The sequence below is a fragment of the Amia ocellicauda genome, chromosome 15 (genome assembly GCF_036373705.1).
Source record: "Amia ocellicauda isolate fAmiCal2 chromosome 15, fAmiCal2.hap1, whole genome shotgun sequence".
Classification (NCBI taxonomy): Eukaryota; Metazoa; Chordata; class Actinopteri; order Amiiformes; family Amiidae; genus Amia; species Amia ocellicauda.
The window spans coordinates 23,107,122-23,125,038 of record NC_089864.1 but is presented as its reverse complement, the minus strand read 5'-3'; the positions used below and the strand labels follow the sequence as shown (position 1 = coordinate 23,125,038).

Sequence of the window (17,917 nt, the reverse complement as noted above, 5' to 3'; positions counted from 1 at the left end):
TCTCTTGTTACTGAGAGACAAGCTATTGTTAACCATCCTGACAGTCCAATATTGAAGGAGGAAGTGAGGTACATTTAGGTACTTTTAAGATTCAACCCTAATATATATATTTAATTTGCCATTTACATTTTATATATCTGCGCTAAGATGTTTAATATAATTGAGAATATTTTGTACCTAAAAATGACCAAGAAGAAATATACATAATTAAAAGGTATTTAAGGTATTTATTAAAAGTATTTTTGTGATTGTTTAATGATGGGTTACATTAACTATTATATTTATTAATAATTTCTACTATTTAGATTTTCTAATGTATTTTGTTACAATGGATACACGTCTACAAAGGAGAATGTGCTTTCCAACACAATAGAATACGTGGACAAGGAAAACTAAACCTTGAGTGTCAACTACGCTTTACAATAATTAATTCAGACTCTTCTTGAGGACAGATCTCTCTATGAAGAGTGGATTTGTGGGTCTGAATACAAAGACATTCTTCCCATTAGCTGCTATTTTCAATTTAATCAAGACCTGTTGAGCAAAGTATCCGAGACTGAAGCTTGCAATGGATTAAACAGTGTATATAATATATCGATCGAACTACATCATAGATAGCAAACTTTTTATTTTTACAAATATTTTAGTAGTTGACAACCTTAAGGCACTTGGTCTGCAACAATGAATCGATTACATCGATTTAAGTTGTTGGCAACAAATTTCATCGTTGATTAGTTGGGTCTATCTGGGGCACGGCTACTACGAAAAAAAAAAAACATTTAAGATGGCGGAGGCTGCAGCTACACCCGTGGAAAGCCGTGTAAGTCTTCTAAAGTAGGGAAGCACTTCACACTTCACACAACACTTCCTAGAAGACAGTTTGCTGCAAAATGTGCAAACCTGAACACGCATGGTGTGGCCCTGCTGAAAAAACAGCTTATACCAGCTAAGCGATTTTATGCTGGTTTTAGCTGGTGACCAGCTTATGCTGGTGTTCCTTGATGGTTTATGCTGGTGAACAGTCATCTGCCAGTTAACCAGTACACACACTTCCTCAAACCATGCCACTTTTAGAAATCAAACTAAAATGTACATGGTCTGGGATTAAATCACAACTTTGACCCACCCGTAATCAAAAACTACAGAACTGTACTCCATTGCGGCTTCATTTTTAGTAAGATGTCACTTTCTTCTAATCATAAATGTAACCGCTATGATGTACAGGTTTGTAGTTTGCTATTAGCCGGTGGGTCAAAGTTTAGATTTAGTCCGATTGACACAAAATAAAGTTCAATGTATTCAATTACTATATATTAAAAACAAATAGACACAGATTTTGTTTATTAAAAATCAATTAATAAAACCAGACAAATTGTATGCATCAAATGCAAATCTAAACTTAACATTAAATGCAAATCTAAATACATTGATGAAAAACACACACACACACACACACACACACACTTACTTTGCCACCTTCTTATTTCGCTTGCAAATGTCCAATATTTTTTGTGATGAATAGTGCCCTGCTTGCTTCTTTCTTTAAAAAATGTCTGCCTCCTCCACTTTCTGCTCCTGTAGCCACCATTGGAAGCAGCCTTAAAGACAAGACAACAAAGACACAGAATAAACCATTAGCTTGAGGGGTTTATGTTTGAGTGAGTGATGCCTAATGCTTGAATTCACATTTATTTAAATAGTGACAGAAAACAGTAATAGGGCACTTTGCAGCTTTTCACCCCATATGCATAAAAGTGTTTGTATTTGTTTATACCTTGTCATCCTTGACCTCATGCAGTCCTGGGGACAGTGGTGGGGCTGGCTGCTGGGCAATTGCTGTCCTCTCTGGAGATGTAGATGCAACAGCAGCAACAACTGAGTCTATAGGTGTCACGTACCGGTGGCCAAGGGAAGGAACCCAGGAGCAGAGCATCAGAGAAGCCCAGGAACAAGCGAGGGCCGTGGGCCGGAAAACCAGGCAATAGGGACAGTCCAGTACTCAAAGTCTATAAGGCAGGCAGTAGGTCAATCACGGGGCGAACAAGACAACATGGATAATCCAGGAGACGGTGGTCGTAGAGGCAAAGAAGTGATCAGTACCAGGAAGACGAACAAAGTAGTGCTTTGAAATGAAACCACTGGAATACAAGAAGAAGACTGAGACCAGGGGGTTTAAATGGTGAAGCAGACGACCGTGGCTGAGGTGACGAATGAGAGCAGAGGGTGAAGTGTAGGTGCACAGAGTGTAAAGGACTGTTGAGTGACTGATTAACACTCAGGTGATGATGACCTCTGGAGGCGGACTGGGGTAGTGTGGGCAGATAGTGTCACAATAGGAAACAAGTTGTACAACCATATCAACCTTATATCCTAATTTCTCTAATATTCTGAATATATATATATATATATATATATATATATATATATATATATATATATATCACAACAAGCTATGCAATTCCTAGCATATATACCACATATGGGAATTTTTCCCAAAGCTGTGCTATACATATTTAACACATTCAATACTTTGATTTTAAAAAGAAAATTGTTGCAATGTTAAAAGTGTAGCATGTAAGAAAAAAAACACTAACATCCAAGGATAAATCGAGTAAAGAAAAGGTAGGAACATATGTCATTTCTTGTTAATAAACCTGCAACGTTTTCTGTTGAAGTTCTAGCTAGATGTTCTTCAAAATGTATTGTACTGCCAACATGTTCTTGTTATTCTTATTGCTGCTCCAACAAAAAGGTATATTAAATATGTTAATATTTAAAGTAGATAAACACGATTATATATTACATTTTAAAACAAACACATGATTTCCATTAAATGAGAGTAGATGTTAAAACTTCATGCTGATTTGCACTCAGCTAATACACGTATACATTATATGAGATTTAGTTAACTTACTCAATGTTACTTCTTATCCTGGAAAGTTATGATATGCAGCTAAACATGTTCTGGTATTGAAACTGTACTAGGCCTTTATGTAATATTAGTTTGTGAAATGTATCTGTATTAGTGTCAATATGATTGAGAGTAGCAGTTGAGCCATTTCAAAATAAAATAAAAATATTAAAAAGTGTACCATGCAGGTGGTTAGCAGGTACTGGGAGTCTTGGAGTATTTTCAGTCATTTCCAATGAATGTGGGACACACACATGCCAGTGATGGAGGGATGACTTTTGGGCGCAAATTTCTAGGGTGCAGGTTCCATTCTTCTTCTATTATTATTATTATTATTATTATTATTATTATTATTATTATTATTATTATTATTATTATTTCTTAGCAGACGCCCATATCCAGGGCGACTTACAACATAAGTTTCTAGTTTCTGTTACATAATCCTTAATTTAATATCAGGTATCAGGTGTCACTCGATTTTTATATCAGATATCACTCCAATTTAATATCAGGTGTCACTCGAAATCGGTGTCAGGTATTAGAGTGTTTTTTCTGTGACTTAATTTAATGGCCAATCAAATGGCTGAACCGTCTTTACTCTGATTTCATTGGTTACAGGCAATGTCAATCAAGCCAAGACACTTGAACGAACCAGACAGTGCAATAGAGGCTTTTCTCGGACTGTTAGGACCGTGTGAGTGATATTTTATTTTTTGTTTCTTTAAATAAAGTAATTGTACGTTTTTTTGTTTTGTTTTGTTTTTTTTTTATACGTAAAAAGAACATTGATGGTGTTATTTAATTATTTTTGAGTCTATCCATACAAAAATAGTTGCTTATTTAGGGAGTCTCCTGTGACAATATTACTTAAGGAATACAGAGTATAAAGCTTTTACATGCAATTATCAACATTTAATTAATTTGTCCATTGTATAAAAGTAGAAATATTAATTAGCTTTTATGAACATTTTACCACCATTTGAAGGATACGGTCCAAATTGTCCATTGAAACACCTGTCAAATATACAGAATGTAGTCTAAATTAAGAATAATAATAAAAACATAATATATATATATATATATATATATATATATATATATCTGTTAATAATTTAAACATTTAGTATTACCAAACATATTTTAATTATAACAAAAAATATCCACCATAAAATCAACTCAACAGTGAATACAAAGTAATACAAATGATTGACATTCCCTTTAATCAATGAAATAAGAGTAAAGATGGTTCACCCATTTGATTGGCTATTAAATTAAGTCCCAGAAAAAACCCACTGATACCTAATTTCGAGTGACTCCTGATACAAAACCCGAGTGACTCCTGATACCTGACACACAATTCGAGTGACACCTGATATTAAATTGGAGTGATACCTGATATTAAATTGGAGTGACACCTGATATTAAATTGGAGTGATACCGGATATTAAATTGGAGTGACACCTGATATTAAATTGGAGTGATGCATCAGAACTGACATAAAATAAGCGTGATGCTTGATGCCAAATAACACTGACACCCGATGGGTGATATCAAATGGGTGATAACCGAGGGCTGATCGCTAAACTAAGCGATGCGTGACAGCGGACTCTGAGCAGTGAGAATGTCCTAATACGGACACCGTACTACAAGGCGATACACCAATACACTTAGTCGAGCAACATTATCGTAATTATCCATACACTCATTGCGGGAGACAGCTGTTTTATTCAAACAGAGCAATCTCTGGTGGGACGTATTGCCAGACAAGAATGGATTTTTAAAGAAATAATCAAGTATGTAGTGAATGCATTTCTGTATGTAGTGTATGCGTCTCAGTATGTAGTGAATGCGTCTCAGTATGTAGTGTATGTGTCTCAGTATGCATCTCAGTATATAGTGTATGCGTCTCAGTATGTAGTGAATGCGTCTCAGTATATAGTGTGTGCGTCTCAGTATATAGTGTATGCATCTCAGTATGTAGTGAATGCGTCTCAGTATGTAGTGAATGCGTCTCAGTATGTAGTGAATGCGTCTCAGTATGCATCTCAGTATATAGTGTATGCATCTCAGTATGTAGTGTATGCGTCTCAGTATGTAGTGAATGTGTCTCAGTATATAGTGTATGCATCTCAGTATGTAGTGAATGCGTCTCAGTATGTAGTGAATGCGTCTCAGTATGCATCTCAGTATGTAGTGTATGCGTCTCAGTATATAGTGTATGCATCTCAGTATGTAGTGTATGCGTCTCAGTATGTAGTGAACGTGTCTCAGTATATAGTGTATGCGTCTCAGTATGTAGTGAATGCGTCTCAGTATGCATCTCAGTATGTAGTGAATGCGTCTCAGTATGCATCTCAGTATGTAGTGTATGCGTCTCAGTATATAGTGTATGCATCTCAGTATGTAGTGAATGCGTCTCTAGTAAATGCGTCTCAGTATGTAGTGTATGTGTCTCAGTATGTAGTGAATGCGTCTCAGTATGTAGTGAATGCGTCTCAGTATGCGTCTCAGTATATAGTGTATGCGTCTCAGTATGTAGTGAATGCGTCTCAGTATATAGTGTATGCATCTCAGTATGTAGTGAATGCGTCTCAGTATATAGTGTATGCATCTCAGTATGTAGTGAACGCGTCTCAGTATATAGTGTATGCATCTCAGTATGTAGTGAATGCGTCTCTAGTAAATGCGTCTCAGTATGTAGTGTATGTGTCTCAGTATGTAGTGAATGCGTCTCAGTATGTAGTGAATGCGTCTCAGTATGCGTCTCAGTATATAGTGTATGCGTCTCAGTATGTAGTGAATGCGTCTCAGTATATAGTGTATGCATCTCAGTATGTAGTGAATGCGTCTCAGTATGTAGTGAATGCGTCTCAGTATGCATCTCAGTATATAGTGTATGCATCTCAGTATATAGTGTATGCGTCTCAGTATGTAGTGAACGTGTCTCAGTATATAGTGTATGCGTCTCAGTATGTAGTGAATGCGTCTCAGTATGCATCTCAGTATGTAGTGTATGCGTCTCAGTATATAGTGTATGCATCTCAGTATGTAGTGAATGCGTCTCAGTATGTAGTGAATGCGTCTCTAGTAAATGCGTCTCAGTATGTAGTGTATGTGTCTCAGTATGTAGTGAATGTGTCTCAGTATGTAGTGAATGCGTCTCAGTATATAGTGTATGCGTCTCAGTATATAGTGTATGCATCTCAGTATGTAGTGAATGCGTCTCAGTATGTAGTGAATGCGTCTCAGTATGTAGTGAATGCGTCTCTAGTAAATGCGTCTCAGTATGTAGTGTATGCGTCTCAGTATGTAGTGAATGCGTCTCAGTATATAGTGTGTGCGTCTCAGTATATAGTGTATGCATCTCAGTATGTAATGAATGCGTCTCAGTATGTAGTGAATGCGTCTCAGTATGCATCTCAGTATATAGTGTATGCATCTCAGTATGTAGTGTATGCGTCTCAGTATGTAGTGAACGTGTATCAGTATATAGTGTATGCGTCTCAGTATGTAGTGAATGCGTCTCAGTATGCATCTCAGTATGTAGTGTATGCGTCTCAGTATATAGTGTATGCATCTCAGTATGTAGTGAATGTGTCTCAGTATGCATCTCAGTATGTAGTGTATGCGTCTCAGTATATAGTGTATGCATCTCAGTATATAGTGTATGCATCTCAATATGTAGTGTATGTGTCTCAGTATGCATCTCAGTATGTAGTGAATGCGTCTGAGTATGTAGTGAATGCATTTCAGTATGTAGTGTATGCATCTCAGTATGTAGTGAACGTGTCTCAGTATATAGTGTATGCATCTCAGTATGTAGTGAATGCGTCTCAGTATGCATCTCAGTATATAGTGTATGCGTCTCAGTATGTAGTGAATGCGTCTCAGTATGCATTTCAGTATGTAGTGAATGCGTCTCAGTATGCGTCTCAGAATATAGTGTATGCATCTCAGTATGTAGTGAATGCGTCTCAGTATGCATCTCAGTATGTAGTGAATGTGTCTCAGTATGTAGTGAATGCGTCTCAGTATGTAGTGTATGCGTCTCAGTATGTAGTGTATGCGTCTCAGTATATAGTGTATGCGTCTCAGTATGTAGTGAATGCGTCTCAGTATGTAGTGAATGCATTTCAGTATGTAGTGTATGCGTCTCAGTATGCATCTCAGTATGTAGTGAATGCGTCTCAGTATGTAGTGTATGCATCTCAGTATGTAGTGAACGTGTCTCAGTATATAGTGTATGCGTCTCAGTATGTAGTGAATGCGTCTCAGTATGCATCTCAGTATGTAGTGAATGCGTCTCAGTATGTAGTGAATGTGTCTCAGTATATAGTATATGCGTCTCAGTATGTAGTGAATGCGTCTCAGTATGTAGTGAATGCGTCTCAGTATGCATCTCAGTATGTAGTGAATGCGTCTCAGTATGCATCTCAGTATGTAGTGAATGCGTCTCAGTATGTAGTGAATGCGTCTCAGTATGCATCTCAGTATGTAGTGAATGCCTCTCAGTATATAGTGTATGCATCTCAGTATGTAGTGAATGCGTCTCAGTATGTAGTGAATGTGTCTCAGTATGTAGTGTATGCGTCTCAGAATGTAGTGTATGTACCACGGGGTGAATTATGTCCGTAATGGCGCCTCATAGTACACTGTGATCGTGGCAGGAAAATGATAAAACGTTGATCCATCAATGTTAGTACACTAACAGAAACAGTGTATTTGATTTTTCTCACAATGTGGAAATACTTTATTTACACATTTACAATTACAGACAGTTCTATACAGATTTTGATTCTGCTCCGGTATGCACAGTGCACACAGCTGGCGGCGCCGCTGCTCAGAGCGCTACACACTGCTGAACACAGCCCTGCCGAGCTGTCATGTATGTTGTTATGCATTGACTTGCTTGTGCAACAGGTGATGCAAAGGATATGTAATGTGAAAAGGGGTTTCAATGGGGGAGGCATATTGCTTCAGTGTGCCCAAAATGGAGCCACATTCAACATGTGGCAAAGCTGATATCTGAAAAGAATGGCCTGGCTATGGGAATGCATGATGGTTTCATGCTACACAAGCCAGCCACTTTTGTAGTATTTGACCATGTATGGCTTTTGATGGCCTTTAACATGCATGGCTAAATGTTAGTCCATCTAATGGAACGGTTCAACCTGAAACCTTCCACGTACAGTATGTAAAACCCTTTATATTGCAACATGATGTGCACTACATGTCATGATTTGGGTATTCACAAGGTATAAAATGTATTGCACTTTTAATGGCTGTAGAGACTTGCTGAAAATCAAACCTATTCTACTGACTCCCCAGGTGTTTTCCATGCATTCCTTTTGTGAAGGAACATTGGGGAGCCAGGAATTGTGCATTGGCTGCCCAGTAATGCTCTTGCAACAACCACTCCATGGGTATAGCTTTAATTAGTGCCAACTCTCGCTTCAAAGCCTGAGTAAGTGTATGAAGGTGTCCCCTATATAGACTGTTCACTAAAACGTGGCATGTATGATGGTCTACATTCTATAGATGTATTTATAGGGCAGAGGTGCCTGGAATGACTGGCATCTTTATTTGGTCCACTTTAAAATGCCATGTTCTCTCCCTCAGATAATGAGATGAATGATGCCACCTTGGAGGAGGAGAAGGCTGGCTCTGACCTGCATTTAAATGATGAGGCTAATGAGCGAGGTAGGATTGGCCAGGTTTTTGGTCTCCTGAACTGCTTGGCCATCTACCACCTGTTTGAACCTCTTTCCTGGCTTTGCTGTGACTGTCACCCCTGCTCATGAGATGGGGAAGCCCTTGTCCTACAACAGGACCTAGTTTGTAGTGTGGGTCTAGAATATCAGGTGTGATGGACCTAGTACTTTGTGCAGATCTGCCCTTCTATAATGCATTGGTTTAATGCAAATGCCTTGAAGCCCATCTTGTTCAGTGCTATGGAAGGTGAACTGGTTAGTGGGACATGGGGATAAATGAATTGATAAACCACTTGATTGTATAGATGTAATTCACAAATGCATTAAGGGGGAAATCTGGAATTGTAACTTGTATGGAGAACCTTCAATAAAGGCAATTGAACAATCCCCTTTCAATGTATTTGTAGAACTAGCCTCTTCAGATGCCTGAGTAGAGATTAGGCTTTATGAAATTTGAGCAGTTAATGAAGGTATGAGCCTCCGGTTTCTTGCCACCAGGATCAGCTGTTGGCAATGTTAGCTGGTATCCACAATATGCACTAAAAGTGCAGTGCTGCTTCTATATGTAAACTGGAACTGTACATTTATACGTTGCTTTTGGAGCATCTTCTTAACCGTGCCTAAGCTTCGCACTTGCACAAGGGCTAAGTTGACCCACATGGTTTGAGACTAATGGACAAAGTACTGAACTCCATGTCTCTCTCAGGTGATGAGGCCAATGCTGGTGTCCTCCCAGATGATGCTGATGGTTCAGACTCTGAGCCTGAGGGAGAGGACGTGTCCCAAGTTCCAGAGCCAAGTGTCGCTTGTGGGAACGGCAGCATGTTGATCCAGTTCTCCTTGCAGCGTTACACTCGGATCTTCCTGCGGAAAGGTGATGGTTGACATTCAGTGACTGAGATCAAATGTAATGTTAAAAACGTGTTCTATATGCTATAATTGGATTAAGGTGCTTTCATGGTTTCATTTTAGCCAATGTTGGCTTGCTCAAACGTAATTGGTGACCTTTATTTTCAGGTTTAATGTTCATCGGCTAATGGTAGCTGTTACCACCAGACTAGATTCCAATGAGACTTCAGAACCCCACCTAGGCTTTCTATCCTCTGATCGGTTTCATTTACAGTGTAGTCTCCAAATACTTGGACATGGACAAATGTTTTGGCCTTTTGCCTCTGTACTCGAGATCTTGATTTGAAATGATACAATGACTATAGGCAGGGTTAAAGTGCAGGCTGTCGGCTTTAATTGATGGTCCTCCTAAAAAGAATTGGTGCATTGAGAAGTCCTTCAGTCTTTTTTGCCACTGGACACTGAGGGCTTGGTAGGAGGAGAGTGAGATTGGTGCACAATCATGAATTCGTAGCCCCTTTGTCCCTAAGGCATCAGGAGGACATGCACAAGCTTTCTTAAATCCCTCTGTTACAGTAATTGCTGGTGTTCTTCTGGTTCTGAAGCAATTCAAAATGCTATTTAGCACAATGGCCTTGGTGCCCTGGCAAATTGGGCATGCCCTTAAGGCCAAGTGGCCTTGCCCCTGAAATCCTGAAATTCTAAGCCTGGTGTTCTTTGGTGTGGGGGTACTAAGAGGGTACTTGAGGCATTGAAGCCACTGCCTGTCTTGGTATAATTCCGTTTTGTACCCCATTGCAGCTGGAAGGAGACTACTCCCAGTTCTGAAGCTCCCCAGGTCCTGTAAGCACACGGTGAGGCGAAGCAACAGCTCCCTGGTGCTGATTGCATCCTTCAAGGGCTGCTATATATTTAACTTGGTAAGTGAGGGTCCCACTCCTTTCTGAAGGCTGGAAAGGGGGAGCAGATCCCCAAGTTCAGGCCTGGAGCCACAGGGTGGGGAAGGGGGCAATGCCCCCTCTGTTGGGATATTGGGCACCCTTTTTCTTTGCTCTGGTTCTGAATAGTCAATGCCCCCTGCCGAGTTCATCCTGCTGCTGGGACTGCCCAGGTTAACCGATGATATGGTATCCAATGTACATGAGTAGTGACTTGAAAGCAATGCCTCTTGAAGTTGGGTTGAAGTCCCTGGTCACCCTTTAGGTCTGGCTATGAGAACATGAAGATGCCATTTGACCCAGTACTGATCCTGTGAGCTTCTAATCCCTATTTCTTTGAACAGAGGAAGGACCATGAACTCCATGAAGCACTGACCCTCCAGTACTATGACCTGGTCTTGAAGAAGCCATTTGTGGCCACAGTGTCTTGCCCAGTGACCACCACTCCAATGCCTGAACCTCCCAAAGGCCTGTCCATCTCCTGCAGTGAAGTGTGCATGACTGTGCAGCTACCTGCTGGTCCCCTGTCAGCTGTGAAAATCCTGGGTGAGAGCTGGGTTTGTAGTTCAGGAGTGGGAGGATTGCCAACCCCATCTCTCTGTATGCATGCAGCTTTCCATGAGTCCATCTACTGGAGCTTGAGCTGAAGGGTGGCTGACCCTGACCTAAATGGTGAAGGCTTTCTAGACGTGGTCAAATACTGTATTCCAAATGGTCATTTCAGTGCTATAACTTTGAAATCCACAGGCTGAGCAGGTGTTCTACATTCCTCCCGTCTCTGTAGACTCCTCCAAAACCTTGGTCCCTGTGCTCCAGACCCCCACGTTGTGTGGCTATGCCTTGGTGAAGAAGGATGGCAAGAACATCCTGACCATCCCGTACACTGCCTGTGATGTAAAGCTTGTGGTAAGCACTGCGTTCCATGTTCAACTTGGCACTTGACCTGCCTTGGGTCTTCTGTAATGCTTGACTAACCGCAAGAGTAAGTTGGTTTCTGTCAGGTTTAGGTTGTGACGTCAGTGGCGTGTGATCTGCAAGTGTCTTGGCTTCTAGGAATCCATTGTTCAAATGTTGACCCTTTTAATACCATGAATGCTCAATGGATTTTAAAGTCTGGCTCCTGGTTATCCCCACATCCTCTGCTTTAATGTAGCTCCTTCTGCTCACAGGAGAAGAGGTACATTATCCAGGTGGCTTATGTGACTAGTGGGGGAGAGGGAGCAGAGATCCAGGTATCCTGCCCCTATAAACCACTTGTGCCAAAGCAAGGTGAGTCCTTCTCTTCCCACTGATCCAAAAGGATGATTTAATGCAAGGATCTTGGGTGGGGCCCTTATTCCTCTAAGCAGTGCTTCCTTCAGAAATGGCTGCTTAATTGGTTGCTCTTTGTACCCTGCAGGATGCCAGATCCCCAAGAGACAGCAGGTATCGTGTGGTCCCAAGAGAATGGGCTCCAAAGCCTGCCTTGCCAAGGGTTGCTGTGTAGACTCGGACACTGGCCACTGCTACTATCCTCTGGAAGGTATGTCTGTCGTGTCCGTCTAGCAGGAAGGCCATGCTTTTAAAGGAATGGTTGGCTATTGGCAGAACTCCTGTGGTTAATGACCATGGTGAGAGAAGCTTCACTGCTAGATGCTGTCAACATGAGGGCTTTCTCACAATTTCACATCTTCGTCTTATCCAGCCAAGTCACAATGCATCCGATCCACCAAAATTGGTCTGTATAGACGGATTGCAACAGCGTCATGGTGTACGTTCTACATGCAACTGAGGGTAGGAATGATTTCCACAATATTGACTAGTGGTTGATATGGCCCTTGATCTGAAGTGCATGGGCTAAATGCAATGGTGCAAAATGTAAATGCAGAAATGCATCTATACTGGCATGTCCTGATTATACAAAACCATGTAAATGGAAAGGTGTGGTTTTGTAGAGGCTAGATGCACACAAACCATACTTCTGTCCAATGAATGGCCTTGGCAGGTCTACAGTTAAATTGCCATCAAGGCTGACTTTTTGTTGGAAGGTAAGGGCCAGGTTATACTGGGACTTCATTTCCGTGCTGCTGGCAGGCTACTTTGACCCAGTCCATTTGATGGTGTTGGAATGCCTGCAATTCAGTAGCTGGGCTTTTTAAATGCATGGTTTCCCTGCACTTCCCCCTCTCCCAGAATGCACTGCTGACGGGCACTTTGTCTTTGTGGTCCATCGCACCTTCTCTGTGAACCCTGCCTCCTTGGTGGTTGCTGGCAACAAGTCCTGCACCCCGGTCATCTGCACCGCAGACTTTGCAGTCTTCAAGTTCCCTGTGACTGGCTGTGGAACCCATGCATTTGTGAGTAATGCTGCTGGGGTGTTCTGTGGCGCGTGGCTTGGAGTATTCCACTTTAACATGAGCAACTTGGTTGACTTTTCAGTGTAACATCTGGACTGTATGAGGCAGCTGAAACTAATCCGATGGTTCATGTAACTAATGCTAAAGTAAAATGCCAGATGCCTTTTTAGGCAAGTGAAATGGCAGGGGCTGCTGTACTCTGTCCAAAGCCTGGTTCACCATGTCCTCTGCTGCAAGGAGCTATCCAGTAAAATGCCTATTGCCAGGCAGGATCCACTGGTGTTGCTGGCAATAACCCCTTGTGTTCCTAGGTGGTGGGGGAGACCACTATCTACCTGGCTGAAGTAATGGCCCTGGCCAGACGCAATAGCCTGAACTATGGAGTCATCACTAGGGACAGTCCCTTCAGGTAAGCAGTAAGAATATTGGGCTTCCAAGCGGCCTCTTCCTTGTGGACCAGCAGGTTTGCTCTACGTGCCATGAATCCAAATCCTAATGTCCCTGTAGTAATGGAAGCAGAGCTCCATGTTGAGCTCTGCAGTAGCCTTCCTGCTCAAAGGTCCTCTTGCAGAGCTGCCCTCTTCTGTATGCAGGCTGCTGGTGGAGTGTCGCTATGCAGAGGGGAACTTGGCCAGCACTGGATACCTGGTGAAAAACCCTTACCTGCCCAATGCAATTCTGTCCCATGGGGTGTTTGGGGTGCAGCTCAGGATTGCCGCAGGTGAGCATGGGCCTTTTAACCCTCGTCGGCAAGGATCCCAAGTTGGGTGGTGTGCTTGCCAGGTGCTGCTTGGTTGTGCTTTGTTCCTCCTTGTCTTCTGCTTCAAGCATCTGTCTTCCCCAGATGACACCTACAGCCGGTTTTACCCTCAGTACCACCGGCCCCTGCGGCTCTTGCTGGGCAGGCCAGTCTTCTTGGAGGTGCAGCTGCTGAATGCCCCTGACCCCAGCCTGGTGCTGCTGGTGCACTACTGTGTTGCCTACCCCCGCTCTGCCCAGGCTGTCTGGGTGTTGGTCTATGAGGGGTGAGTGCTAGACCTGAGGATGTGCTTAAATGCTATAACCAGGACACGCAGCATGCATGACTGCCAACTATCCACAGAACAGATGCTGTGGCAATGCTTCAATGGTCTTTACTGGCCTTCTGAGATGCATTTTTCTTGGTCACTATTAAATGATGGCATCTTTGTCCCCAGCTGCCCCAACCCTCTGGACTACGGTCACACCTCCACCCTGCACATCAACCATAAGCAGCCTCTGCCCAAGCACCACCGTCGCTTTGAGATCCGCACCTTCCAGTTCATGGATCAAGTGACTCACCGCTACCTCCGTGAGGAGGTGAGGGGCCACGTGTGCTCTGGCTTGCTGCCTGCACAGTCGTCCTGCGTTAAACCATTGGTGTTCTCTCGCATCATAAATGGAAGGCTGCTGGTCAGAGAAACCAAATTGAGCAGGTCCTAAAGGTCCTCAGTACTGGAGTTCTCTGCTCCCTTTGAGCAGTCACTGCACGCAAGCCTGAATAGTCCTTGGCTGTCAAGGATCTGACTTTGCTTCATTGATATTCCCAGGCTTGGGTAATTTGAGAGTGAAGCTAATTGGCTTGGGGTTCTGCAGACCCATGATTGCCACTCCAGTTGTCTGCAGTAGATGAGAAGACGCTTGAGTACATTTGTCTTGACGGACTGTGGCTTCTATTGCAGAATGTATTTAGGGAATGGTGGCAATAAGGCCTGGATGAGTGAGTGTCCAAACTGACTGAATGCCTAACGAGATTTATGCCCCTCTGTAGATCTACTTCATGTGCTCCACGGAAGTCTGCTCCCCATCAGCCAAGCAGTGTGTGGAAGGATGCTTTGATGGGCGCAGTAAGTGATGGACCTGTGCAAAGGACTGCACTTCCCTTCATTGTAGTGAACACTGTGGTTAAAGGCATAGCTTCTTGGTGTGTTGATGCCATTTTGCTTCTGGAGTCCATCCGAGATGCACGTCAATAGGGCAACCGGTGTGCTTCCCAACTCCACTGGGACTTGATGATCCCAGCTTGGTGTTGGGGAAGATCCTTTTTTAATGTGAGAATATTGCCAGCTGAGGTGGGCACAATTCCTGCTGAGGGATTCTGCCCAAGATGTTGTCCCTCCTGTATTCCAGAGCTCCCAGTGGTTGAGGACCCCAATGCTGACGAGCGCTGTGCCAGGAAGCCTTGCCCAGGAATGGCCAAGAGATCTGCAGGCCTGCTGGCCCAGTGACTGGGTAAGCATGTACTACTGTGCACTGGAACAGTCCTGCTAAAGCAGGGAGGACCAGATGCAATGCTGATTGGCAGGCTCTTCTGGTTTGCGTTGGCATCTTCCCCCTTCTCTGCACAGGAGGTTTCAATCCTGTTGCCAGATGGCTCTGCCTTTGAGGGCAGGTGGTAAACTTGATGGTCCCCCTACATCTTGCTTGGATTTCTGACAACCAGCCAGCCACAAAGCATCTGTTCTTCTCCCTCAGGGCTGCAGTGGAACCTATTGCTCCTGGTCTTTGCAAGATCTCCAGCTGCCTGAGGTGATGGCTGTTAAGCATTGATTGAATAAATGGTTGATCTGACCTTGTCTGTGAGTCTGAATGTGTGTGTGCTTGTGCATCAAATAGACCTGGGATGTGCAATGCCTGTGCTGGAAAGCAAAAACCTTTCTGGGTGGATAGGATCATTCTAGAGTTGGCCTTCTAAAGTGGGGATATTTAACCGTCCGAGGTTTGAGCACTGATGCTCAAGTCTACTTTGCTTGAGGGCCAAATGTTACAGCAAGCATGCATTATGCATGACCAAAGAATATTGAAAAGGTGTCGCATTCCCAATGGGAGACTCCAGAAATCCTACAGTGCTGGTATAGCCAAGTATCAGCGCTTGCTTGCTAGGGTGCTGAACATGCTCTGTAAAGTGAGATGCTCTTGCCTGGAGGGATACTGGGCCTTCTCTAGTGAAGAGTGGCCTGGTCACCTGAGACTTTGGGTGTCTCCATATGAACTAGGATCAACTGCTGTAGCTAACCACCTTCACCACTTAATATGCTTTGGCAGTACTTTCTGCCTGATGCAATATGTGGTCATCTAAGCAGGTTTGGGGGATGGCCAGGGAGGAAGTGTTTTTGGAATGCTTTCATCCAGATTTAACCTCCTCCTTCTTGGCGTGCCTGCAATAATGTGATTTGACCAGTGTGGTGCTGTAGCACTAGACTGTAATGCAGCCCTGCCATATGCAATCCAATAGAAGAAAACGGTGCTAAAATGTCAGCGTGCAAACCGAGCAGAACAAGTCGCGTGTGGGAAAGTTGCACTGAAGTTCAAACTGAAAATGCTGTCATCTATAAGGCATGCAGGGTGGAACTTGCTTTCCATGGGAGCACAACCTGCATGCAGCAACATCCCAGCACCAGAGGAGATGGAAACGGTGAGAGAGGAGTGTGCTCCAGCTCCTGTTGTCTTACAAATGAAGCTTTTAATGCTGCTGCCTAATTTAATACAGATTTGTTTACATTCCTACATTTTTTTTGTCTGTAATGCAACTGACTTATTTCTATTTATTTGTATTTTTTATTTATTTTTAAGGCATCAAAATTATTGAAACAATGCTTAGAGAGCATATGTGATTTGAGAGAAAAAGAGATTGGCCAGTTCAGTTGGCTCAAAGTGCAATAAAAAGATTATTTTCAAAAGCTGAAGTGATTTCCTTGTTTTATTTATTAGAATAAGTATAACTCAATGTTTTAACAAATTGCAAAAGCTGAATAATCGTTAAAATCCTACTGATTAATCAGTGAAAAATAAAATGGATTAGTCGACTAATCGTTCTAATAATCGTTAGATTAGTCGATTATCAAAATAATCGTTTGTTGCAGCCCTAATGACAAGTAGTCTGAAAAGATGTCTTGAGTAATTGCTGGATGGAAGTCCGGGACTCTGCCATTTTGACTTCAGTGGGAAGGTCGTTCCGGGGATGAAAAGGAGCAGCCTTGGAGTCTTCTGGCACTGGGAAACCGCAGCGGTCTGGAGGGGATGTATAGAGAGATGAGGGTCTGCAGCTAACTTGGTGCAGTCTGGTCGAGACGGCAGTAGGTGAGGGTCAGTGTCTTGAACCGATCTGTATCTGCTGAGACATCTAGTTTCGTATGATCTGCAGGTTTGCTAACTATCCAGAGTCCAGATCATTAATCTAGATTAGAAAAAGTACAGGCCCTAATACTGATCCCTGTGGAACTCCACTAACAACCTCACTCCAGTTAGAAGCAACTCCTCTAATCAACACTCTCGGTTTCCTATACATCAACCAGTTCATAATCCATCTACTTACATTACCCTGAATCCCTACAGCTTCCAATTTTAGGAGCAGTGTTTGTGTGGAACCTTATCAAAAGCTTTCTGAAAATCTAAGTAAATCTTCTCCGGTCATGTGATCTGCAGTTGCATGTTCAAAGAACTCTAATAGGTTAGTAAGACCCGAGGGGTGTACTACGAAGGGAGTTTAACCTACTCAGATTGAACTCGGGGTCATCAAGGAAAGTCAGGGTTGACAAACTCTGTTTGCCTAAACTGGTGTTAAGCGGTACTATGACGGTGGTTAAGATGTTAGATAGTTGACTCGGTGTTACCTTAACTGGAGTTTGTGCGCGTTAATGTAAAAGGGGCGTGTTTGGGCAGCGCAGGCTCAGTTTGTGCGCAGTGTCTGTGCACCGGACTGTTCCCGGAATAATGCAGCTGGTAATGTCAGGATATGAGGGTTTTTAGAAAGGTTAGCGGCTAAATTGGCGCTGTTGTCAGCGCATTGCCGACAGAGTCAATTCGTAAGAACAGTATTCTTGTCATAGGTTCTATATTTTGTCTTACGGATTGTTTTATTTGTAATATGATTGAGATGTAAGGACACGTAAAATAGTCTATCTAAATATGTGAAAATAATTAGGATACTTCAATTATAGCCTACACATGGGCTACATGTCTGAAATTGACCTGTTACTTACTATTAATAAATTAAGATCTACTCCCTAAAGCACCTAGACTGTAGGGCTGCCTGTATGAATTTAATGCTATTGTGTTCAGAATCACTTCATTCTAACAATGATTTCAGCTGCAACCCCAGTGGAAAGCGCAACATTCAGGTGGTGTGTATTAATAATGCTTATCATTAATACA

General features: G+C 42.6%; 1 protein-coding gene across 2 annotated transcripts; it reads left to right on the top strand.

Moving 5' to 3' along the window:
- Window positions 1–8,510: 8,510 nt before the first annotated feature.
- Window positions 8,511–15,334, top strand: LOC136771881 (zona pellucida sperm-binding protein 4-like). 2 transcript variants are annotated; one of them, XM_066724436.1, is made up of 14 exons: window positions 8,511–8,611; window positions 9,329–9,496; window positions 10,273–10,391; window positions 10,754–10,955; window positions 11,194–11,315; window positions 11,579–11,678; window positions 11,809–11,931; window positions 12,582–12,745; window positions 13,057–13,154; window positions 13,339–13,770; window positions 13,942–14,083; window positions 14,535–14,610; window positions 14,894–14,995; window positions 15,239–15,334. In XM_066724436.1, exons 1-13 carry the CDS (start codon window positions 8,515–8,517, stop codon window positions 14,989–14,991), a joined length of 1,941 nt encoding a protein of 646 aa, XP_066580533.1. In that variant the 5' UTR covers window positions 8,511–8,514; the 3' UTR covers window positions 14,992–14,995; window positions 15,239–15,334. The 2 variants fall into 2 exon arrangements, with proteins under 2 accessions (XP_066580533.1, XP_066580534.1); XM_066724437.1 differs by having other exon boundaries at window positions 15,112–15,334.
- Window positions 15,335–17,917: the final 2,583 nt, after the last annotated feature.

Coding starts and splice junctions, on each gene's coding strand:
- LOC136771881 (XM_066724436.1), top strand. CDS start 8,515: ATGTTCTCTCCCTCAGATAATGAGATGAATGATGCCACCTTGGAGGAG. Junction 12,746..13,056: donor GCTGTGGAACCCATGCATTT/GTGAGTAATGCT, acceptor TTGTGTTCCTAG/GTGGTGGGGGAGACCACTAT. Junction 13,771..13,941: donor TGGGTGTTGGTCTATGAGGG/GTGAGTGCTAGA, acceptor CTTTGTCCCCAG/CTGCCCCAACCCTCTGGACT.